This window comes from Cupressus sempervirens, chromosome 4, assembly GCF_028749045.1.
Source record: "Cupressus sempervirens isolate cs-2001-9-10 chromosome 4, ASM2874904v1, whole genome shotgun sequence".
Taxonomy (NCBI): Eukaryota; Viridiplantae; Streptophyta; class Pinopsida; order Cupressales; family Cupressaceae; genus Cupressus; species Cupressus sempervirens.
The window spans coordinates 327,903,468-327,930,024 of record NC_143121.1 but is presented as its reverse complement, the minus strand read 5'-3'; the positions used below and the strand labels follow the sequence as shown (position 1 = coordinate 327,930,024).

The 26,557-nt window shown below is 34.9% G+C and overlaps 1 protein-coding gene across 5 annotated transcripts in view; it reads left to right on the top strand.

The window, feature by feature from the left end:
• The window catches only part of SNI1 (negative regulator of systemic acquired resistance (SNI1)), a 212,568-nt gene extending 195,169 nt beyond the window's left edge, over positions 1–17,399 (top strand). For 2 of the 5 annotated variants that reach the window (XR_016363806.1, XR_016363807.1), the window contains exons 16-18: positions 11,400–11,493; positions 16,452–16,488; positions 16,958–17,399. Coding sequence is in view for 3 of the 5 variants with exons in the window: in XM_089825098.1 (XP_089681224.1) it covers positions 11,400–11,475 (76 nt within the window). In the remaining 2 variants the exon portion in view is untranslated. Of the gene's footprint in view, positions 1–11,399; positions 11,758–16,451; positions 16,489–16,957 lie in introns of those variants that run through there. The other 3 variants (XM_089825096.1, XM_089825097.1, XM_089825098.1) reach the window with 2 other exon arrangements.
• The last annotated feature ends 9,158 nt before the right edge of the window (positions 17,400–26,557 follow it).

The following is a 26,557-nucleotide window of genomic DNA, read 5'->3' as shown; positions in this document are numbered from 1 at the left end:
GCTATAAGTCTAGTTCCTCTCTATAGCCGACAAATTAGAAAGCTGAGATAGCAGATGAATGAATAGTGTGGCAATCTTTGATTTCTATACCGCATGGTGATTCCATCACAAAATCAGGTCGTATGCCATAGTTCTTATCTCCATCTTTGTCACATCTAAATAGCCCCTAAGAGTGGCACATTTGTCCTATCATGGCACATTTTTCCTATCACTGTGAACCTCGCTTGCAATATGAGCCTCATATGTCTTATCAATGCACTTGAAGAACCCTACCTTCACCTCATCATCTTGAATTAGTGTAATTCTACTAGGCCTAGGTATGTACCACTTCAAATACAATGCATACACAGCCACGTGTTTGGGAGACTATGTATGTTGCATCACTCCAAAATTTGATCACTCTTCACTATCCCCTTCGCCCTCTTCCCCTTCCCTATTTTGGCCTTGGCCCATTGATTCCACCCATTCATAATAACCATGAGTTGCAATTTCTCTTGTAACTCTGGCATTCTCTTGAAGAGAATGTAATAAGATGCATATTTGGACCAACTGGTTTAGATAACTCCTTCATGAAGCTCCCAAAGAGTGCATGTGAAGTATGGTTATTGCAGATAAACATCTACAAAACCCTTACATCGCTGACCACTCTTCTAATCTAGTCAATCTTCCCCATGTCCTTGAATGCATTGATCATGGCATGCACACAACATGGAGTCCACCAAATATGTCTACAGGCCTTGATGGGCTTCCTTGCAGCCCTGCATACATGTGTTGCATCTCTTATTGCTTGGACCAAATTTTGTGACCCAACCTTCTCAATAGCTTCCCTAAGGACCTCAAATTGAAAATCACTATCATTTTGATGCCTTGAACAATTAACTACTTTGAAAAAGTTTGGTCACTTTAGACATGTAACGCTGATTTTGGTGAGTGGACAATGTGTAATATCTGCCCACGCATCCATACCTATGTTGCATAGAGACTGTATACAACATTCCTTCATATACTCCATTAAAATATTGATCTTCACATGGTTGTTATCCAAGATTGTGGTCTTCAATTTGTGCTCACTTGGTGGAACATGTGATGCTCCCCTCCCTCGTCACTATTGAGATCATCTCCTTATTTAAGGAGACCGAGTTGCATGCAATAGGATGCTAGTAGAAAAGGACTTGTCAATGGAGTAATCTCTCTGATCCTTTTGCTACACTTTGAACAAATTATCTATGGGGTTACTTTGCATCATGCATTTCCCCTTGACCTCCCTTGATGCACTTTGAGTGGATGAAGGTCCTGAGCATTACCTTGACAACGGTCCTGCTCTCTAATGCAATGTACAATTGAAACATGTGGTTGCTCCATCATTTGTCAAATTGTCTTCCTTACCAGACAAAGTAGTAGGCATTACAAGTGCATTGTCTTCAAGAACACCTTGAAGCTTGCTTAACTCAATTTTGTACTTGATATTTTTTGGCTCTTGCAAAAATCTACATGGATTCAGTCCTTGTCCTTTTCAGAAAGGTAAGTGTGCATCAGCATCTAATGATGCTCCCTCACAATCCCATATTACATATGTTGCTAATCCATTTTCTTGTGCCACCACCTGTCGACATTGGGTCTGTTATTATTATTGCAAATAGTCTGTGAGGAGTCCTCGGATCATAAGGACCCTCAGCAAAGTCTTCCAAAGGTGGGAGGGGCAATCTATGGAAGCTTGTCCACTAGCCATGGAATTAGTTTGGGCTTCTAGATCAGCCCTTTGGTCACTCTCCTTGGATTCAATGTCATGCTCAAGTTCATAATCTAATTGACTTGCATTGTGAGACTCACGTTCATTATCTAATTGACTTGCACCCTGAGACTGAATTTTCATGCCATGTCCACTCATGACTATGAGAACACATTGTGAGACTGCACTAAGCAAAATGAAAATAAAATCAATAAGAAAACGGTTAAAGCCTAATGTTAAAAATTCAAAATTAAGAACACCAATTTATTTTTTAATTAATGTTTTAACAAATTTCAACGTCTAAAACAAATTTATAGTTTATGAATCTTGAGGGATATTGAAGAATCATCACAAATCTTCATCTCGCCCTCAAGATTTATCATATATTCTGATTTAGAAAATAAACAACAAATATGAGAAAAGAAAACTCTGCTTATTTTTTTCTCAATTTTGAGAATATATAAAAATGCTTGAGAAACAAACACATATACTAGAAACAATTGTTGAAAGCTGTTGTAGCTTGCCAGCATAACAGATTTCAATTGCAATTATAACAAGAAATTTTTACGAGTGAACCAAATACGATAGGACCTGGTAATAAGAAATGATGTAGGATTTTGAAGGTAGGCCTTGGCTCCAAACACCCACTCTAGAAGGAAGGTTTGGATCTAGACACTGCCTTAAGACTTCCAATGCAGCTCTAATCAGTAAATGCAGATCAGTAATCAAGAATCGCAGAAGCATAAACACTAATTGCCATGTCCCCATGCTCAACGCTGCCCAACTATATATGCTGCAGCAGATATAGACGTCTCTAAAGGATATTATTAATCCAAAATTTATAGAGAATTCTCCTTACAAAGGACAGTCGCAGCTAACTCATAATTGCAACAACTTAAATAAATAAACTCAGAAAATTCCTTAAATTTCAGAGTGATAATTTGAAGATCAGAATCAGTAGATTGGTATACCTCAGCATGAATCAATCTCATACACCTTTAGCAGTAATCGAAACTCATTGGATCATTTACCAGCTCAAAGTGCAAAGGAGGGATTCAGATATCCTCAAACCCCACGTCCAAACCCTTAGAGAGAAACTCAAACAAAATACAAAGAATTCAAGGAATGAATTGCTTTCTCACAAAGGACTACTTTTATAGCATTTCAATCCAAAAAGCTTCTCCTTCACACCTTTCACTTAAAAGGCTTCATGCTCATTTTTTCACTTAAGGCTTAATGGTCAGACTTTTCACTTAAATTATGATTTTGCATTTGGAAGGATATTTAACTTTTAAATATAGAAACTCCTTTATAATTCAATGGCTAGAGTATTCTTGTGCACACTTTCACTAAGGAGGCTTCTTCAACACCCCTTTTTTTATGTTTTTACAGTTTATTTTTAACACGTGAAATCTCTGCTGAAGGTGGCTAAGGCTGATATGACCATGTTTGAGAAAAAAAAAATATAACAAAGCTATGCAAAGCCTGCCCATGCTGTTTTAACCATCAGAAATTTGACCTAGCGATTTGAAACCAGTTTTTGAGTGGTTGACTGTCATAAGGAGTACACTGTCAGAATGTCAAGTGATGAACTAAGGATGATGCATCTTAGCCAATCATCAATTTTTGAGTGGTTAGAGTAGATAAAATGTGCACCTACCATCTTGTGATCATTATAGCTAAAAAAATGCAGAATAGAACACTAAAGAAGGTACATTTTTACTTATATATTAGCAGGTGCTTCATTTTTTGACATTCCAGATTGAAGTAAAGAGGAGGTACTAAAGTAAGTTCTTGTAGCACTAGGGCTTCATAGCGTTAAATAGTTTCAACTGAAAATAGTTGCACATGCTTTCTTTTGCATTTGATTATTCTGCTATCATTTTCAGTAGGCTTTCGTCAAGTTTTTAAAGGTACCATGATGATCTAAGGGAGGTTTTAACTTTTTACCGATTCCTGATTTTGTTTAGAAAGCTTAAGAGTTCAAATACATGTTTCTAGGATCCTTTAGGGTTTTGTGAAGTTTGACATCCTAGGATTTGCTAACTTCGCAACTAATGACAAGGGTTTTATATAGATGTCATTTCAGTATCCTAGGGTTTGAAGCAATTTGATGTAAGTTTTTTGTGAAACCATATGGATTGGAAAGGATAGATTTTAGCCATTCAAAGGAGGCAAATTCACAACTTTGGTGAAGTCTCAATCCTTTAAGTTCAACAAGTGCCTTCGAAGTTTAGAATAAGTTTTTTGCTGTTAGTGTTTATTAATCATCTTATAAGAGAACATAAATCTCTAGTTAGGGTCTCGAATTGGTATGCTTAGTCAACTTTCATTGATCTTTAGTGCCGATTGTGAGGATATTCTTGTGGGTTTTGAAATTATGTTAATCAAGTTGCAGATTCAAGGGTTTGCCATATCTTTATATTAAGGTTCCAACATTATTTTTTTTTCTTTTTGAGAAAACCTTGTAAGTTGTTTCTTAGCTTGTGGATATACTGATGGCGATAAGGTTTCAATATTTGTCAAATGGAATTAGTTTTAGTTCAAAATGTGTTTCAAAATTATGGAGGATGTTCATGTGCTATTTTTAGCAGTCACCTATTTGAATAGTGGCTTTTTATTGTTAGGATTAAACCACGGACAGAAATAATAATTACATGCAAATATAACCAATAATAGAAAATAATAGATCACATAGAAAAGAACACAAGGCACCAAGATTTAATGTGGTTGAACCAATCCTTGGGCTACGCCCACCAAACAAGAAGTTCGATATTGTTATGATCTAGTGATTACAACTTGATTACAATCCGTAATCCCTTACAGCTCAATACTGCCGCGAGAGCCAATTTCGCATCACCTTATGAAATAATACCTAACCCTAAGCCCTTTTTATACGAGTATTAAACTGCTTTAGGGTTATAATTAATAATTACATGTCCACCCAAAATCCGTAATCCCTTATACCTCAATACCGCCGCAAGAACCAATTTCACATCACCTTATGAAATAATCCCTAACCCTAAGCCCTTTTTATACAAGTATTAAACCGCTTTAGGGTTATAATTAATAATTACATGTCGGCCCAAAATCCCAATAAAATAGGGCCCAATTTTTTTTTTCAAGGCGATGCCCTAAGCCTCAAAGAATTTATGAAGTATGTATAGTACTTTCCTGATCAATCACCACAATCTAACAATCTTCCACTTGGAGACTGATCAGACTCCACACTAAACAACAATCTCCCACTTGGAGACTGATCCTGTAGCTAGGCCACTACACCATGAGGCTCCCACTGGATCAAACCACCCTGGACTCTGTTGTTCTTGTAGTCATGTTCAGTCTAGAAGACCAACTGAAGCTGAAGAGGAGTTCAACTTCTCCCTTGTTACTACCTTTGTAAACATATCTGCTGGATTGGCATCTGTATGTATCTTGTCCAGCTTTAATTGGCCATCCTCCAAAACTGATCGAATGAAATGGTACCGCAACTGTATGTGTTTGGTCTTTGAATGTAGAGCTGAATTCTTTGCAAGATGAATGACACTCTGACACTCTGTAAACAAATAATTATCCTTCTGAGGGTGTCCTAATTCTTCCAAGAAGAATTGAAGCCATATCATCTCTTTGGCTGATCTGTAGCAGTAACATACTTTGCCTCTGTAGTGGATAAAGCATTAACCTTATGTAACCTAGAAACCCAGCTCGCCGTTGCCCCACCAACAGTAAAGACATAACCTGTAGTACTCCGTCTGGTATCAATATTCACTACCAAATCTAAGTCAACATAGCCCTGTAAATCAGTAGTAGAGTCTCTAAAGTGTAAACACTTATTGGATGTTCCTCTCAAATCTCTGAGAATCCACTTGACTGCATTCCAATGCTAAAGTCCTCGATGACTCATATACTTGCTAACGACTCCCACTGCATGTGCAATATTTGGCCTAGTACATACCATAGCATACATCAAGCTTCCTACAGCTGAAGCATAGGGTACCTTGGATATCTTATCCTCCTTTTCTGGTGTCTTGGGACACATCTCCTTAGTCAACTTCAAATGACCAGGTAAAGGTGTGCTGACAGCTTTAGCATTCTCCATAGAGAAACGTTGTAACACCTTCTTAACACAGTCAGCCTGAGATAGCATCAATTTCCTATTCTTTCTATCTCTTCAAATCTTCATACCAAGGATTTGTTTTGCTACCCCCAAATTTTTAATAGCAAATGCATGTGCTAATTGGCATTTCAGCCCCTTAATGTGATCCATGTTAGACCCAACTACAAGCATATCATCAACATATAAACATAAAATAATGTAGCTATCATCATCTAACCTCTTAAAGTAGACACAGTGATCTGAATGACACCTACTATAACCATGCCCATGCATAAAATTGTCAAAATTCAAATACCATTACCGAGGTGCTTGCTTCAAGCCATATAAACTTTTTTTTAATTTGCACACTAAGTTCTCGTTACCTTTGACCTCAAATCTCCGTGGTTGAGCCATATATATCTCTTCATCCAAATCACCATGAAGGAAGGCTATTTTAACATCAAGCTACTCTAAATGCAAATCTTCAGTAGTCACAATACTTAAAACAGTACAGGTAGAAGTCATTTTAACAATAGGAGAAAATATCTCATCAAAATCGATTCCTTTTTTTTGTGCAAATCCTTTTACAACTAACCTGACTTTAAATCTTTTCTTACCTCCTTCCTCTTCTTTTGACCTGTAAACCCACTTATTCTATAAAGCCTTTTTCCCTGCAGGCAACTTGCATAAATCCCATGTCTTATTCTTCAGCAAAGAGTCCATTTCATCTTTCATTGCAGACTCCTACTGAATCTTAGTGTCCACCTACACAGCTTCATCATAACATTTAGGTTCACCATATCAGTAAGTAAAATAGAACACAAAAAGAGAGAAAATCTTGCTAGAGGTCTAATTTGCCTTGTTGATTGTCTAACATTCATTGGTGTGTGTGGTATTTGTTGTTGTGGTTGTTGCACATCATGAGGAATGGCTGGAACATTATCTTTTGGAGTATCATCTAACACTACATAATCATCTTCTTTCTTCTCATGTTGCTGTAACAGATCTTTGTACAACACTTTCTCATTGAATATGACATCTCTGCTTCTTACAATTTTATGATTTTCAAAATCCCAAAGCCTATAACCAAATTCATTAATGCCATATCCAACAAATACACATTTCTTTGACTTAGCTTCCAATTTGGTTCTATTTTCAGAATCTATGTGAGCAAATGCTTCACAACCAAAGGTTTTGAGAAAAGAATAACTCACCTTCTTGCCAATCCATGCTTCTTTTGGAATACCACATCCCAAAGGAGTAGAGGGACCTCTATTAATCAAATATACAACAGCATTGACAGCCTCTGCCCACATGTGTAAGGGCAACCTAGCATGCAACTTCATGCTCCTTACACGCTCTATTATAGTCCTGTTCATACGTTCAACCACTCCATTTCCCTGTGGAGTCCTTGGAACAGTTTTCTGTCTACAAATACGATTAGTGGAGCAATAATCTTCAAATTCATGACTGCAATAGTCACCACCATTATTAGATCTAAGACATTTTAATTTCTTACCTGTCTCATTTTCAACCAAGCATTTCCATTTCTTAAAAGTTTGAAATACATTTGATTTCTGTCTAAGGAAATAAACCCATACTTTTCTAGTTGCGTCATCAATAAATGTAACATAATAATGAGAGCCACCAAGGGAAGATACTTGAGCCGGTCTCCATACATCAGTATGCACAAGCTCTAATTTCTCGTTTTTGTTTTCCTTCCCAGTCTTCACAAAACTCACTCTCTTTTGTTTTCCATACACGCAACTTTCACAGAAATCCATATTAACACATTTCAAACCTGGTAAAACATTCTTTGAATGAAGTACTTTCATACCTTTCTCACTCATGTGCCCAAGTCTGTTGTGCCACAACGTTGCAACAGAATTTACAACAGCTATTTGTTCTCTCTGCTCAACCAGAACAATTGTTCATGAATATTCATTTTTCTCTGAAACAATTAAAGTAGAAGGAACAATATGACCTATACAAAGATATAAGGTGCCTACTTTCGCACCTTTTGTGACTACAAGGGAACCTTTTGAAACTTTCCAATTTTTATCATTAAAATTTACACAACCCTCATCAGTGAGTTTCCCTGCTTAAATTAAATTCCTACTCAGTCTTGGAACATGTCTTACCTCATTTAGTCGCCAATGATTCCCATTTTGCAACTTAATCTTAATTTTTCCCTTTCCAACAATCTGACAGGGTTCATTATCTCCCAAATAAACAAGTCCAAAATCCCCTTGGACATAATCAACGAAATAACCTCTATGGGGTGTAGCATGAAATAAAGCACCATAATTTAAAACCCCGGAATCATCAACACTTTTTAAAGATAGAAGCAAAGCATCCTCTTTGAATTTGTTGCTTACCACATTTGCCTTCTTGTCTTCATCTGGTTTATCTCCTTCATTTTTCTTTTGATTCCAACAATTATTCTTTTTATGCCTTGGTTTCCCATAGTACCAGCAGTCGTTCGGTTCTCTCGATTGAGACCTCCTCCCTTTTGACTTTCCTCTTGATTTTCCATGATTTCCAGAATTACTTCCTCTCTCAGTCGTTCTGCCTCTGCTTTGTGCGTTCAAAGCACTTCCTAATGTAGATTCACCTGAGGTTTTCCTACGAGTTTCCTCACTCAAAATAACACCAATCACATCATCATATTTTAGGGTACTAGATCCAGGAACAAAATTACTCAAAACTATTACCAAGCCATTCCAACTTTCAGGCAAACAACACAAAATCAAGAGAGCCCTAATTTGTTTATCAAAATTAATTCCCACATAAGATAATTGACTAGTAACAGTATTAAACTCATTTAAATGATCCACAACAGATCCACCTTCTGCCATTTTTATATTAAATAAACGCTTCATGAGAAATACCTTGTTTGAAGCAGAGGGCTTTTCATACAGTGTTGCTAGAGTTTTCATCGACTCTTTTGTTATCTTCGCTTTTTAATATTAAATGCCACCGATGGTGCCAGGCATAATCGAATGCTTCCAAGTGCCTTTTTTTCTAAAAGATCCCATTCGTCATTTGACATAGATCCCTGATTCTTGGCTTTGCCTTCCAACGGCTTCCATAAATCCTTCTGATAAAGATAGTCTTCCATTTGCATCTTTCATAATTGAAAGTTCCGCCCATTAAACCTGTCAACCCTCAGCTTACCCTCGTCTGCCATCGCTCCCAGTTGACTGTGAGACTCCCACTCAATTGCGATACTTTCCTGTAGAGAATAACTGAAAAACAACCTCGCTCTGATACCACTTGTTAGGATTAAACCACAGACAGAAATAACAATTACATGCAAATATAACCAATAACAGAAAATAATAGATCACACAGAAAAGAACACAAGGCACCAAGATTTAATGTGGTTCACCCAATCCTTGGGCTTCGTCTACCAAATAGCATGTTCGATATTATTACGATCCAGTGATTACAACCTGATTACAATCCGTAATCCCTTACAACTCAATACTACTGCAAGAACCAATTTCGCATCACCTTATGAAAAAATCCCCAACTCTAAGCCCTTTTGATACAAGTATTAAACTGGTTTAGGGTAATAATTAATAATTACATGTCGGCCCAAAATCTTGATAAAATAGGGCCCAAATTATTTTTTTCAGGGTGATGCCCCGAGACCCAAAGAATTTATGAAGTATGTACAATACTGTCTCGATCAGTCACCACAATCTAACATTTATGATGTCTTGTCTGGATGGTTGACAAGGAGCTAATTTTAGGCCACATTAGTTGTTTTAGGATGGATTCTTTAAGTTGCTTTCTTTCTAGTTATTTCTGCAGATTCCATAGAGTTTTACTTTGAAAATTCGCCTCTTTAGATATTTAATTATTGTTCTCAAATTCCTAAAGGCCATTCATTGTAATTTGTCAGTAAATGCCTAGAGCCCACAAACATTTAGAGTGGTAACTAAAGTTGAACTTGTGCTGCAAAGATTTCCACTTGCGTATTTGATCTTAGATTTATATATTTGTGTACTATTTTAAACAGATTTTAGTGAAGAATTACGTTCACCTTTTTGATTAACACTATATTACATCTTAGTCATGTTGTGTGCATCAGAGATTATTTTTTCTTAACTCTTGCAGTGTGATTTCATTGGGACTTCCCCCCCTAAATTCTCTCATGTAAATGCATCGTGTACCTATGGATATGTTTGGTCATCCAGTTTTTCTACTGTTTAGAAAAGGAAAATTCATTCATGTCAGTGAAAAAGGCTGCTAAATATATCGTGGCAGCATTATAGCTGCAATTATAAATATGTCATGACAGGAGTATAACAACAATTAAATAAATCCTGACAACAGGGACAGTAATATAACAGAGGTAAATATATCACTGATAAATATATTGTGGCCGCATTATATTTGCAACAATAAATGTTTTATGACATCAGAATAGCAACAATTCTATTAATTTTGAGAACAGAAACTGTAATATTACTGCAATAAAGATATCAAGATTCAGCTTCATGGCTAATGATATAAGTTATATGACAACGCTAACAAGAACTTGAAGTTTTTATTTTGTTGTTCAAACATTGACTGTGTCTCAAACTTCAAAATTTTAAATACAGTATTAGACTCGGTTATTATAATCAATTGCAAAGGATATTTAAAGTGCATTAACCATGGTAAGGTACAGTGTGGAATTGTGTGAGAACTTCAGAAAAGCAATTTTTGGTGGGATGTGGCTGGTGTGCAGGCTTCTTCAGATATCATTGAGTATTACTTTAACTGTGTTATGTTACATTGCTGCTGTTATACTGCTGTCATATTATTTTTCTATCTAAGTAGTAAAAATTTGACCTTCTCTACACACTGATATAGTTGTATTTATTATAGATATTCCATCCCTTAAACAAGTTCCTTGCCATCCCACCATCCCCATCCCCCAAATTCCCTGTAACATAGCAGATTATTTGCCAAAAATAGTTTATTCATAAATTTCTTTACGAAGTAATCAACTTAGCTGCTGGATATTCTCCATATTCACAAAATGGACCTTTCCCATTCTCAAAATATTGTCCAATGGATAATTAGAGGGAAAAAAACTGTCAGGATATTCAGGACTTCAATTTCTATTTTCGCTCCTGTTCTTTCTATGACATGGGTATGCTATAACTGATATACTTATAATTGTGGATCCTAAAACCTGTCGTTTCGGAAATATCATGCTCCCACAATTTGGATTGTTACTGCTATCAGCCTCTTCTGGCAATGCACTACCTTCTCCAGATGCTTTGCGTTCATTATACATTTATAGGGTAATTGCATCTACTATGCTATTGCAAGCACATTTGTAGTTGAAATTAAATTATTTATTACTTATATGGATGAATAAACAAGTGCATGCATGGATTTTTTTTTTAAAAATTTTTAAATAGAGGATTTAATCTGAATTTTCAATTTCAATGTTCAACATTGCTCTAGGTATTTTTTTTCTAGTGAAAAGATTCTATGCCTTGGAAGGGATAATTATTGCATGTCAAAAGTGGAGTAATTCAGCTTTCTTAACAAATATTTTGGCATGTGAAGGGAACTAGAACTTGTTGCAGGAGGACGAGAGGCCTTATTTACTGCAGCAACCATCTTGTCATCAGTAACATATTAATGTACATTTTAAATTCCTGTAAGTGAAATCTTGTTCACATAATTTGAGGAAGACCTTCCGGAATTTGTATATGTTGTATAATGTTAAAAATCACAACATGGTGTCTAATAGGCAACATATGATTATTGGACTCAGTGAAGTCTAATTTTCTCTTGCAAAATATAAGTCTTTCAATGAGGTTCAGATTTGTTTTTCCTTTATTACTGACGATAAAAAATGATTAAAGAAATTGTTTATGCTTTTCTATTTATAATTCATTGACTGTAAGAAAATTGGTTTTAACTTTTTTTCTAACTAAAGTTATGCAGCATGGAAATGACTGAATTTGAATTTGTGCACATGCAAGCAACTTCTGCATTTAGGATCTGTCATTCCATAATTCATGCATTTGCAGAAGACCATTTACAATTATGGTTGTTGCGTTTAGCTTGTGTTTTGATTTGAAAATCAAGCTAATGTGAATAGTATTTATTCATGAATGGAAGATTTCTGCTTCAAAAAAGGAAGTGAAATTCCGTTTCTTAGAATGGCGAACCCCAATTCAAGAGCTTCATACCTGCATTTTTTCGTATTTTCTCCCCTATCTCACATTGGGAGGGAGACAAAGCCCACTGTTTTACATTGCAACTCTACAAGGTTCCGATTTTTAATTGTTTGCAATTTTAAATTCTAATGAATGGCTTCCATCTATTTATGGGCAATCTAGGTATGCAGAGACATCCCTTTGGAATTATTAAATTATAAAAATTAGTGACAATTTCATTACTTCAATGTGTTGTATTAATTATTACTGGAGGTGAAAGATAGATGTTTAGTCAATTGTTCTTGTGTGAAAATAAAGTAGTAGCAGAGTGAATGAAATGCAAGAAGTAAATAATTGGAAAGAAAGAATAATGAAATTCAATTTAGTTAGGATAAAATAAAGAATCAATAAAATTTAAACAAATTATAAATTGGTAAAACAGTTTCTAGAAAGGATAAACGTAACATAACTCCAAAGGAAGGACTTCTTGGTTAGTTTATGGTCAGTTGGGATTGAGCCTACTTTGCAATCTTGCTCTTGAATCTGGGAGTTATGGCTCGGTGGTGGAAAGAAGTGCATTCTGTAAAAACTTGGTGAAGAGTTCTATTTGTGGGGGTGCGGGGGAATGAATTCCTTAAGGTGTGTGGGGGTAATGAATTCCTTAAGGTGGGAGTCTGATACCTAATATACAGCTCAAGCTGGGATAGCCTCATTGCCAGAAGACCATATCTTAGCTGTGTTCAAAATAAACTCTGTTCCAAGGTAAGGCTGTTTGTTTTGCTAACTGAAATCCTGTATTATGAAATAATGCATTGGTTTTTATGAATATGAAAACAAAAGTAGTTTTCTTACTATGGTAGTAGTAGTCGTGTTTATACCAAATGGCACTTTGTATGTTAGTTATGAATTCTGGATACTTCAGGCAAGTATGGTTTAAATTCCTTTTCAATTACTCTTCGTATTTCTCTAGTATTTGTCATAGCAAAAACAACAAGACATATTTAAACATAAGATTTGAACCTGGAAACAACTCTATAATTGTTCTCCAAGGTTGTGATTTGGAGTATTTATATCTCTATCAATCTCAATGGAATCGAACACTGTCATCTGTTGTTCATAAGGTGACTTTATCAATAAGGTCTGCTGTTATTACACCACACAAATATTAATGATATGATGAATCTTTATCATTATCATTATCATTCCCCTAACCTAGGAAAGAGGAATCTTTATGCTGTGTCGTTCAAGGTAAGGGGGTTACTTCTATTTTTTCTAATTCCAATTGTGTCCAAACTATACTTATGAGGCTAGGAATATAGGAACTGTAATTGTAGGAGATAAATGCTGTATTGGCTTCCTTTGTTTCCACAATCATCAGCATAGAGTGCCTCTACATTCCCCAGTGTTGAATCTTCCTTTCATTGCACAAACCAAGAGCTGCCTTCTCTTTGCTGTTGACTGGCATTTTGTAGAGTGCAATTATATACAGACAGTGTCCCTGCCTTTGCATAGGATATGCCTGTTTCTCTCCCTCAAATCTAATATTAAGGAGTAATTTGACTCTGTTGAAACGTTGATGCTCCACCAAAAGTAATACAGATCTTTGCATCTAGAGTTATGAGCACAAACCCAAAAGGCCTTTTTGCATAATTATGCTAGCTGATGTATTGTTCGAATGCCCACAACTACGAATGGTTGTCTTTGTTCAAGGTCATTGAGGAAGAACAATGAACCTGCTAAAATATGTCTATTAATCTCTCAACCCATGACTTATATTGCTCTGGAAGCTGAATTCTAAAACCCTTATTTACTTCTTGTTATCATTACCTGGGCTTGGCCACCCGGTTAGTGAGGTAGTGAACCATTTTGTGGGTTCATTTATATTTGGCATTTGATCACATCACCAATCGAATTTAAGCTTGGGATAATGATGCGTTTTTGCAGTGCCTCTTTGCACTACTGTGTTTCTAGACGCCGGTATTTTGAAAGATATTTTTAGCTGGAGTTATTTTGGCATTTACCTTGAATGGCTATATTTGGGATTAGAGTTTTCTACCCCGTCTAGTCACTTATCATCTGCTTGTTCATACGATCTTTGTTTGGTAGCTAATTTCAACAATTAAGGATATGTGTCAAACTTCTGCCTAAATAGTAGCGTTCTTGGCATCGGCATTTAATTTTGCCTAATGTTTGTCATTACTTGGCATATTTTACCTTGCCATGTCCAGTTCAAGCATCCAGTGCTTTTCGAGCATCATATTATAGTGCAAACTCTGTCCACTTAAAATGATCAGTAGTTATACAGAACTGAAACAATATTGTTAATCGCTGCCTTTAGGCAGGGAACTATTGTTTTCAAATGATTTTTTAGTATTAGTTTCTTCCTTGAAAACTGTGCAAAACGTCAATAATTTCCTCTATTCTATGGTCTGAAAATTTTCCTTATTAAATTGGGTTTTATAATTTTTTAAAAAAAATATTGGTTCTGACATCATGATGCCTAAATATCTATACATGTACATACATGTATACGGGTATATACGTAAACCAAATTTTATGTATATATAATGACGCATATGCATACTTGATATTTGGCATATACGTAAGAAATACATGGTTGGGGTTTATGCATATACATGTATATACATACATACATTTATAGCTATATATAGATACCACAATGTTATATATTAGGACAATAATATTATTTCTTTCACCTCGGCTATGGTTTAATATTATTTCATGTATGGCAACTTTTCTTTTTCTATTTATTTCCCATTGTGCCTTATGATTTGAGATGGCCATTTTAAATAATTTGGGTGGGTGACTTCTTGTTGGCATTATACCTCTCATCGCCACTTCTGTAAGTCCTTATTTTGACTCCATATCGATGAGCGGTGGCCACCTCCTTTCAGCATCAATCTTTTGTTTTTTTGAATTCATGAAACTCTTCTTGTAACCGATGTCAAGTTTCCTTTTGTAACCGGAGGCATAGGAGGCCATATATTATTCCCCCGCGACTGTAGAATCATGCAAGAAAATTTCACTTACCTTGTTACCATGCGTATTCATTGAGCGAAAAATCTTTTCCTTCTCTCTCATTTTTGTTTTTAGAAGCATATTGGCATGGTTGGTCTGTGATTGGGGCAATGCTGGTGGAAGCATTATCATGTGGAATCATTGCCACACCAGATTTTGGACTGTTCGTAGGTCATGAACCATTCACCCAATTCATCCTTTCACGTTTCGTCTCTCCCAATACAAGTTTGTTCTTGTCACTGTCGAGTAAAGAAATTCATGTTTATGAGTTTGATGCATAACTAGGCTGTAACCAAGGCTCAAATATAAAAATAAACTCTAATAAGCCCCATCCCTGCTCTCTTTGTCTATTTAGTTTTTGATCTATACATATCAGTTGCATAACCATAGGAACTAAACCAATATAATTCCCTTTTAACTAAATTCTCATCAATCGTTTATGCATAATATTGTACGTTGTATAAAAAAAATTGTCCCATCTTTGTGCATAAAAATATATTTTGACTTATACACTGGTATTTCCTATATACCAACTGTGATAATAATCAAAATGATATTTAGAAGAATCGATTGATAAGGATCTCATAACTACCAACAATCTCCTAGGATACACCCAAGGCTAGCAGAGCCAAGTGTGAACAGGTGAAGAGGAGAGATAATCGTGCAAGAAGAATAAACTATTGATTAGTGTCTAAATTGCATGAAATGAAAGAAATTGTTTAGTCCATGTCACAGCTTATGGTGTCCAATGTTTAGATCTTGATACCAAGTCGAGCGGTGGGTTGACACTCTAAATACTAGGATGCTCAGTGGCTGATCAAGGTGTTCCATGTCTCTTTCTAAGTAGGGAGGGCTTTTCTTGATTGAGATTTTGTGGGGATATTCAAGGGTCCGCGGTTGGGAGGTAAAACCCCTGACAGTGTTTCCCCTCTCCACTAGATGCCAAGACAAGTGCAAGACAAAGATAAGTTATGCATTCAACATCTTTTGGTAACATGTATGTTACTTTTATGATGGTTTTACAAGTAGAAGATATGATGGATTGATTTATATCATTGATTCAATTATTTCCTTTAATGAAAGCAACTTTTGTCTTCAATGTAATTGGTAACCAGTTAGATTAGTTTATCTTCCAACTGAACATGAAATATATCTATATGCAAGAGATATGTTTATTTGGTGGATTGTTATTTTTATCTTTCATGTATGTGAATATGAGCATATCTTCTAGTTGTATGTTGTTGCCATAATTAGCAATAAAAAAAAAAAAAGGATGATATCGTAGTATTTGATGCGCTAAATGATACAGTGGTATTTGATGTCCTAAATGATATGATGGTATTCGATGGTAATTGACAATGGTATAACTATTTGTGCTCTAAGTGGTATATGTGGATTAACTTGGGTTTTGCAGGTGTTGCCCTAGGCAGATTCCGTTTTCGGAGTTTAGGGTATGAAAACTCATTCTATATTTACATTTATTGATGATGTAATCAATTGATACTTATGAGATTTTTGTTTAATTGATTGTAACCATTAATCTCATTCATATGAATATAACTATATAATTGTCTTCTTATGAATATGAAGTAATAATTGTATTTTTTTGATATGCTAGTTGTTAGTTAAGACTTGGAAAAAGTGGTTGTTACGGTAGCCAGCTAGGCTATGAAGTCCTTCCCATCAATCCATCTATCCAACTGTTAGCAACCTTGATCTCTAGTGACCACAACAACAAGCATGCCACTAAACCTACCCTAGCCGAGGATTTAAATAGACACTATGTGCTCGATCACTCACTACTTGCCTTGACAACATGATTAGTACCACTTCATTACCATGAGTTGACTCAATTTATAATATTTGTTTACGTTCATTAATTGTTAATTTTAGTTCTTATTGTTGCATGTTATTTTGCAGGTATAACTCATTGTTCATTTACTATCGCCCCACACTCTTCATCTCGACCTTGATGCTCATCCTTGATGATATTAGTATGACTTGTCGATATCCTTGAACAGTTAGTGTTTTATCACAATTAATTACTTTCTTCCCAGCCTAGGCTTATGAAAAAAAATTACATAATAATTTCATGTTATTTCTTATCAATTTCCTGGACTCACAACTTGATTGTCTTCTCTTATCTCAAAGGCATATTAAAGATGCCTCTATATAGGTATTGCATGGGGTCGAAGATCCTTCCAATTTTAATTTAAGTCTGGAAGAACAATCATATCAATATATGCAATAGATAACTTCAATCCCTATGTATGTTGTATGTAATTAAACTTATGTAAACAAGGCATTCAATTCAGAGCTACTCTATCTTGCACTATCTATAATATCAATGTTTCTTTCAAAATTCCAATCTAGAATTTTCTGAGTTTTTCAATAGAACAAAAATGATAGAAAAATGTAGAAAGAATGCACAACTTGATATACGTATTATCACCGTCAAGTGCTAATGAAAACTAGAATGCTTGGTATGGCTCCTTGCTTGCAAATTGTAGCAAACACTAGTACAAATGAATCCCAGTTGAGGAGCAAGCTAAGTAACAAATCATAGGTATGAATCCATGACACTTTAGGTGCAATCTCAAAAGAGAGCCAATGAGATATGAAGTGCTAATACCAATGTGGAACACAACACTGAATGTGCAATTTGTATCAGAGAGTTAATGTAATATGAAAAATGCTATTACAAATATGGCGCACAACATTGCATGTGCAAATCACAACAGATTAATATGAAAATGCTACTGCAAATATGGAGCACGAGACCTTTAATGAAGTTCGCAGATGGTAAAAGAAATCAGCAAGAAGCTAGCATTTGCGAACACCCCACTAATATATAATGAATTGTGTAAAAGAGTGTCTTCACATTCTTGCGAGCATGCCTGGTACAAGCAAGATAAATAAATGTGGCAATGTCGTGAATAATGCTCAAGAGTCATCCTAAGAGTGAAAAGATAAGTGACTAATATACCAGATAGGTTGCTTCGAAAAGAATATAGAAGGTTGATGATATGAGTTTATAATATTAAAACATTTGCCAAGGGTTGGAAATAATAATTTCACTCTCAATAATAATATCTTAGGTATACATTTAATTTTAAGTGGTTGTATACGTTCATGTATGTCTCATTTGACACACAGACACACACAGACACACAGACACACACACACACACAAGTATATGTAGATACTACATTATCGTTATATTAAGATATTTCAGATATCACAGGAAGCCCTGAGTTCATGTGCGCACGTGTGTGCATGCACACAAACACACACTCAGAGAGAGAGAGAGAGAGAGAGAGAGAGAGAGAGAGAGAGAGAGAGAGAGAGAGAGAGAGAGAGATGTTCCATTTAGTTATTTTACCATCTTATTGAATGCCTAGGTCAATTTAGCTCTTGATGGTCACTTGGTATCCCCTTGCTAGGCTAGTCTAGTTTTTCCCTCAACCAAGCTGTTTTAGGTCCCATATCGGTTATTCAATGGTAGGTGGTGCCCTCGTACCCTTTCCTTTCCTAGAAATGCTTCCCTCCCCTAAATCATCACATTCCTACAAAATAAATTTACCATGGTAATAACATATTTCTCATCAATTTATCAAATCGAAATTACTAGAACACGTATTCATATTAGGTATCCATTTCCAATTCACAATACATTATAACGATTAACCATTATTCCAAGTCACATAAATTTATAATGAATAACAACATTTCCATTTCACATGAACAATAACGATTAACTAATTTAACCAAATCAACTCACTTTAGATGAAGTTCTCAACGACTATAAATAATATTTTATATTTAAGCAAAAATAAGGATGTAACATCCTCGTAGTATATTCTAATTTCCCCTTGAAAATTAACATTATAATAAGTTGTTGGCAACATGGCATGCTTCTTCAAGCCCCATAAATGTCATTGTATAATTAGTTCACATGGATTATCTGTGTTTTCACATTTCACATACATGAAAACTAGGGCAATTGCATGTATTACACTTACCTTTATTGCATATTGCATTCTCATTTGTATCTTATGAATACACTGACTTTGTTGATCCATTTCTGCTTTCGACTAATGTTGCACATTATAGGGTGCTCATCCATGGCCTTTGTTGTGCTTCCAATAGTTTGATGGGCTTAAGAAACAAACAAATTTGCAATAAAAAGGCTAGACCACTTCTTTATTCTACACGATTACTCGGTTTTGTTTAGGTTTGACCTAGGTTCTTGTAGAATGAATCAAGTTGCCTTGTGATGGATCTTGTCCAATCGAACAAGTGAACTAGAATCAAATTCTAAGGCTTTGCAAGTACAATATCATTGCACTATTTTGCATGGTGGTATTTACTTTGTATGCTTGCTGCTTTTGGGATGGTGGATAATCTTGCAATTGAATTACTTGATTTGAATATATGTTTAGTGGCGATTTCTTTTGTAGTGGTTTCTTTTTTACACTTATTACTAGTACATTTTAAACTGGGGCTTTAGTTCCTAGATCCTATTATCCATCGCCATTAGTGGTTACCTGCTATTTCAAGATGATGCACAATTAGGTAGGGCAATCTAAATTTCCGATTACATGGGATGAGATTATTGCAATTTTACTATTGTAGTGAATAAATATTTGCTTTGACAATTAGATGTAATCTAAAGGTCATTAATATTGCCCGGCTTGAAATTTGGATTAATTTAAGATTTGAATGGTATAATATTTTTAATCAAATTGTATATTGATGATCGATAAAAAAAAATTAGAAACATCTATTGAAAATCTAACATGAACATCAATTGAAAAGCTAGCATAGTTAAATCCAAAAATAATATTATATATAGGATGCAAAATGATAATTCTTCTACCAATTCGTGCATAAGACGTGTTTGCGCCATTCATTTTCACCAAGGCAATTTAATCAGAATATGGATCTTAACCGTAGCAAAGTAAAGATTTTAATAGTGTAGATGCAGTGTACTAAGTTATTATGGAATTATCTTTAGTAGCTCACAAATATTTAACAAAAGTAAATTTTTTCTTTTAAAATTGTGATTCTTGTAGGCCACTGTAGCTCCTTTAGCTACAAAAAATGTTAAAAGGCACAAGTCTATGATATGCAACAATGCTTGTTTGCAAGATGTGAACATGGTGTTCTTGGCATGTATTTATGTTTTTTCATAGGAATTCTTTGAACAAATGTTATCTCCTATACTACAATATTAATCGAATTCACATTTTCTTCTGATAGTATAATTGCCATTGTGTTGATAGACATGCTTGCAAAACTTGAAAACATCATTAGGCACAAGAGTGTGGATTTTTTAGGTGATGTAGAAATCTTGATCTACATAGGAGTTGTTAATATTTTAACACAAATATAGTCATCAACAATTGAGGCCATCAAAACATTGACACTCATAAAATTGGCTATAGTTAAAAGTATTTTCCCATTGAGTTGCTAAAGTTGCACGACTATAGTTAATAAGTCATTCATCTCTTATATAATTAGCGTCATTTTGACATTTCATATTTAACAAGTAAATGTGAACTATTATATGTTAGAAATAGAGAACATTGGGTGGGGGTGTGGGGAAGGGTGGGTTGGTGGGGTGCATGGCATGAATAAGTGTGTTCCACATTTTTTTTCCCAACTATGTTTATCATTCACAATATTTATGGATGAATATATGATCAAACTGAAAAGTAAACATAGCCATAACACAATGCAACTCATAACACCATTTTTTGTTAAGTTGGCCTTCAACAACTTGCATGTTTCCCAAAACTTAAAATTACTTTTGGCTAATTGAGTGTTAACATCTAGGATATCGGCCCAACCTTGTTAAGTCATTGTTTTGGTAAATCAGAACAACCCCTTTACTAAAATACCTTTGCTTTGTCATTTGCTCTATTCTTCCTATCATCACATGTACCTGGAGAAATGTTCGTACATCTCCAAATCTTTAGTGCTTTTATTCACGTCCTCTATACATCCTTTACTACCTTGCCCCGATCATGCATAGCCTTAGGTGCTTCTAGTAAACCACGGTAAAAAAATACCTTGACTGTTCACAATTTTTCCGAATAACACTTCAACAATTTTCTAAGCCCAAGTATCCAAAACTTCATAGTATATTTTGCCTTCTTCATAGTAGGTGTATGTTGCCATAAATGACAACTCTATGTCATCCTCATACATCCTCTTAGCCAAATTGCCAACAATAGCCCTGTTTGGCATTGGTTGCAACGTATGAGAAAATTGGCTAAGTTACAAAATTGTGGCCTTGTGAAAATTTTAAAAACTATGGATCATCTTCAAAATGTATACCATCCTATTTTCATATTATGCTTACCCTTTGATTATACCTTATTTTACTTAGAAATCAACATACTTAACAATTATCTTATCCAATACTCTCCCCTTTTGACATTGATGACAAAGGTGAGTCAAAAACTATATACATATCAAAATTTTGTTATCTTTTTCTCTTCATGCTTGCTAAATGCTCATTCGTGTCATGTATTCTCCAGAAATTTTATTAAGACTAGTGAAATCTTTGTCCCATTTGTCCTTGACTGTCTCTGACAGACTGATTAATGCACATAAGCCATAGGATGCAACTTCTACTACATTCAGATTAGAATATACCAACTTTTGCTAATATTCTTTTGCATCTGTGCATTCTTTAAGTTGTTTGTGTACTTGATCAATTTTCAATGAAAGGTGTTCCCTTAACAATGAAAATATCCTCATGGTTCTCTTCTTTCGTAATTCTAGTAGCCTCAATTTATCATGAGCATTGCTTCTCTCCAAGTCAATAATCTGTGCATTTGGATTTTTCAATTCATCTATAATGCCTTTCAATTACGCCTCCTTGTTGTTGATCTCTTTTTGAATGTCTTGAGTGTATTCAAAAGATAGTGCACGTTTACCATAGAGGTCCTTGCCTTCTTGCAAGCATCTCAATACCTTGATAGAAGTATCTAGGATTGACAAATCACTCGTGATATTGTTGCAAACTATGTTGAATAGTTGTGCATTATGTGTGGTTTGTGCATTCACTGTTGTAACCTCCATTAATGTAGAAAACTTCTTATCATTTTCCTACAATATTTTCTTAGCTCTCTTTTCTACATTAGGCTCAATGATTTGTACTTGAATGGTGTTTTGCATCTTCTCATTCTTTTTTTCAAGTGTGCTTAATGCACTCTTGATTTGAATCAATGTTCCACAAACTTTTGCCCAACTATGGTTATCATTAACAATCTTTATACATGCATACATGATTGAATTGAAAAAGTAAATAACCATAACACAATGCAACTCATAACATCAATTTTTGTTAGCTAGGGAAACCTTGGCCAAGGGGAAACCCTGATGGGGATGGTACCCACAAAATGATCCACTAATCAAAAGTATATTGTGAAAGATATTGACCCTATTAGAAGTTTATTATATCTATATAGTTTATTTTTCCTTGTTCATATAGGTATATCAGGGAATCTTTTCATGACATGAAAGAATAAGTAAGTTATAAAAAGATCCAAATATAAATGTAGCATATTTATCCTTTATCCTCTCAAAATTGTCAAAAAGTTGTTCTAGAATCTCACATAGGTTGGCTTATGTCCTCTCACCACACATTTTATACAGTGCATTAATGAAGCCTACTGAGATTTCATCTTCCCTAGAGATGAAACTCATCTTCTATGCTAAGATCTTGCTAATGAATCTCGCGTCATCTCACTTAATCAAACTCAACATTATACCTCTTCCATTCCATTTAGTCTTTGTGTTCTTGTACTGTTTTCTTCACAGTTTTCTCATTATTAGGTATCTTGCCTTTGTTGCTTAGTCCTATCACTTCATGTATTAGGTCATTGGTTTTCTCAATGACTTGGTCTCTAATCCAACACTTGTTATCATTAATTTTAGTTAAAATGACCCTCGCCCATTCTTCATTATTAAATTCATGGTTGAATACAAACTACACAATTTTCAATAGCCCTAGGTGCTCAAATTAATTTTTAAAACTCATGTCTTTCCTATGCACCTTGCCAAATTCACTTGAAATATATGAATCTCCTAAGATTTCAAATTTGCAATTTATATAAGACCTTATATCCTCCATAACTAACACTTCATCTAGAATTTATGAAAATGTCCTAGCAGCGTCATCTTCCAAATGTGCAATTGAACCCTTCTTAACTTACACCTTAGTTTTGACATTATATCATGCTGCAAAGAGGGATTCAATTCCTTAATTTAAAATAACTTCATCGTTTATCCTTAATGATGTGAATAAATATCTCAATATTATAGAATTAGGGCTTGGTGTAAACTTGCTTGAATTGGCTTCTCAATTGCTTCAAACCACCTTTAATTCGCTGTCCAATCTCCTCCACAAGTTATTCTAGGCTCCAAATTAAGGAATGGAACTTAATAACTTTAATTTCAATCCTTATATCTACCACAAATCTGATTTGCATTAATTGTTCATGTACTCATAACTGAAAAAGCCGATTCTATAACCAACAAGATAAATTTCATTCTCTTGCTTATATATGATCTCAGATCATTATGCGCTCTTAACTATAGGTTCTAGTTAATATGTTCATGGTTCTCCCAAGTGTGTAAAACTTTATCCTATCATTTCAGAGTCTAATGAATTTCCAAGCATATTATGCCTTGTTTCTTAATGAATTAAATGTTTAAGTAGACAAGGGGTTTTCAACTATCACAACTAATTTGAACTATTTCTCTAATGTATCATTTGTCTTCTCTACCCATACTTGGGTTCTTGTAGGTGTTTTTTCTTTAACAAATGTTTTGTCTAGTCTTTGAATTTTCTTTCCTTTCATATTCTCATTTCTTATTACATTTATTTTTTGCATACCTATTCATGTTCATATTATGTGATGTCATGTTCATGTTGTTCATTCTACATGAGCTTTTTTGTATATCCAAATTGTTGCGAATTTGACATGCTATAACATTTTTGGATTTTGACTCGACCACTGAATCCTTCTATAAGATTCCTCTATGTGTTTAGTTGCCGAATCTTCCCCTTCACCTGTGACTGGATTCAGTCATGGAGGCTATGGGAGAGGCCCTTGGGGACTTTTTTTTGGTTGCTTCAGAGTCTTCCAATGTGTATAGGACAACGCATGTCACATTCTTGTGGAGATTGATGTCTCCAAGGGGCTCACTAAGATGATTACGTTGGTCTCTCCTTCTAGTTCTTGGCTTCAACTTCTTGATTATGAGGGAATTCCCTTCCGATGTAGGGAATGTTATAAGACTGGCCATCTCGTTGCGCGATGCTCCTCTAAAAATCTTAGATCGAAAAAATCACCTTCTTGGTGGTTGGGGGTTTCAGATGATCACTACATGGTTCAAAAAGTATCCTCTATTACGGATGGAAAGCTCTTCTAAAATAATGTTTTCTTTGATGAAAGATTTTGTTTCTATTTCTGAGGATTCAATTGTTGTCCCTATGGTGGTGAATTAGAATGTTGGTGTCGTCCCCTCTTTTGTTGTTGGAACTATAGGTCCGAATGTTGTCCCTTTGGTAGATCTGTTTTAGCATGGTGTTGCTATCCCTTCTTTTGAAGCTATCTAGAACACTGTTGCTGGTGCTGTTTTAGATGCTTTAGCTCCTAATGCAAGGGGGATGGGGGTTGTTTGTGGGGGTGACTGCCCAGATTGGCATAAGGCTGTTGGGAATGTGGAGGATGGATGAACATCAATAAAACAAAAAAAAGTGAAGTCCTTCAAACCTTCGTTTGATATGTCTTTACGACCTCAAAAGACGGGACCAAAATAAAAATCTTGATGGTCTGTAATGAATAAGGTTTTGGGTCCTTTCAAAACCTGGTGCTTTCTTTTTCTGTTAGAGGTTGTTCCTTTTAGTTAGACTCTCCTAGCCTTTAATGACCTATTGTTTTTTTGGTTTTTTTCGGCGTAGGACTTAATGTCTATATCTTTTGTAAACCATTGGGTTTCAGGCACCCATTAAAACCTATTTTACTCAATCAAAAACATTGTTTCCATATGTTGGTCCAAATTGATTAGTCTACAATTTGCAATCCCTAGCGATATGTCCAAAATTGTTGCACTTATAGCACATAACTCCATATTTTATTATATTTTTTGCTCCCAATGGTCTACTAGGTACAAGGTTAGTGTTTTCATATATTCCATTATTATAATTATATCTAGGTTTTCTACATTCGTTAAACTTATGTCCATAAGAAAAGAAATCATAGAAATAACTAGAAAAGGGTTTAGAATAGTTACCTGTGCAATCCTTCTCCAAATGGCCAAATTGATTACATGCAAAGCATTTTGCATTAAATTGTTACTTTACTTCATTAGGTTGTTCAGTTTGATTAGGAACTTCTTTGATTAGATTTTCTTGTTGATCGGGTTGTTGGTCCACTAGAAGTTGTTCCTCAGTAACTTTAGATTCTTTAGATGATTCTCCTTCAATGTATCCAATCCTTATTTTGTCTCCAATAAGTCTTTGTGCTATTCTCATCAAGTTTTTCAGTGCTTAAATATAACATCTCAAGATGTTTCTTTGTTTGTGTAAATTCTCCTTTTACAATAGTGTTATACTTCTCAAGTTATGTTTATTGTAGCTTTGTATTCTCAAGTTCAGATGTCACATTAGTAAGCTTGGATTTCAAATCAAAATTCTCAAGTCTCATATCTAATTGAATTTTCTTTTCATCTTCCATCATGCCCATCTTCAAGTTCTAATCTCAAGCTCATGCTTTAAAATTTCATTGCCCTTATTCAATTTAGAAACTTTTTAGAGTCTCTGATCCGATTATGTGACTCTTTCTTCTTGTATTTAGTTGATTTAATCTTATCTTTCAAATTCTGAGTGAAGTCTTGTGCATCTTTAAGTTTGATCTTCATTTTCTTTCTTTCTTATCTAATTGTATCAAGTTTCTCAAGAGCTTCCCTAATACTCTTCCATAAATTATCCATATCAATAGATATCTTCCTCAAACTATTAGGCCTCCTATGAGTAACTGAGCTCTGATACCAATTGTTAGAAATGGGGAATACTGCAGAGGGGGGCAGGCAGGGGGGAGGGTGAATTAGTGTTCCATAAACTTTTACCCAACTATTAACATCATTAACAATCTTTATACATGCATATATGATTAAATTGATAAGTAAACATAACCATAACACAATGCAAGTCATAAAATCATTATTTGTTAACTAGGGTAACCCTGGCGAAAGGAAAACCTTGGTGGGGATGGTACCTGCAAATTATCAACTAGTCAAAAGTATATCATGAAAGATATTGACCCTATTAGGAGTCTATTACATCCGTATAGTGTATATGTCCTTGTTGGAGGACTAGGCCTTGTTAAAAGTATCAAACTGGTAGGAGTTGGTATTACAATACAAATAGAAAGCTGATCCCATTGCTCAAACATGCATATAACATAGTACAATATGTACACAAAAGGTGTAGATGCAAAA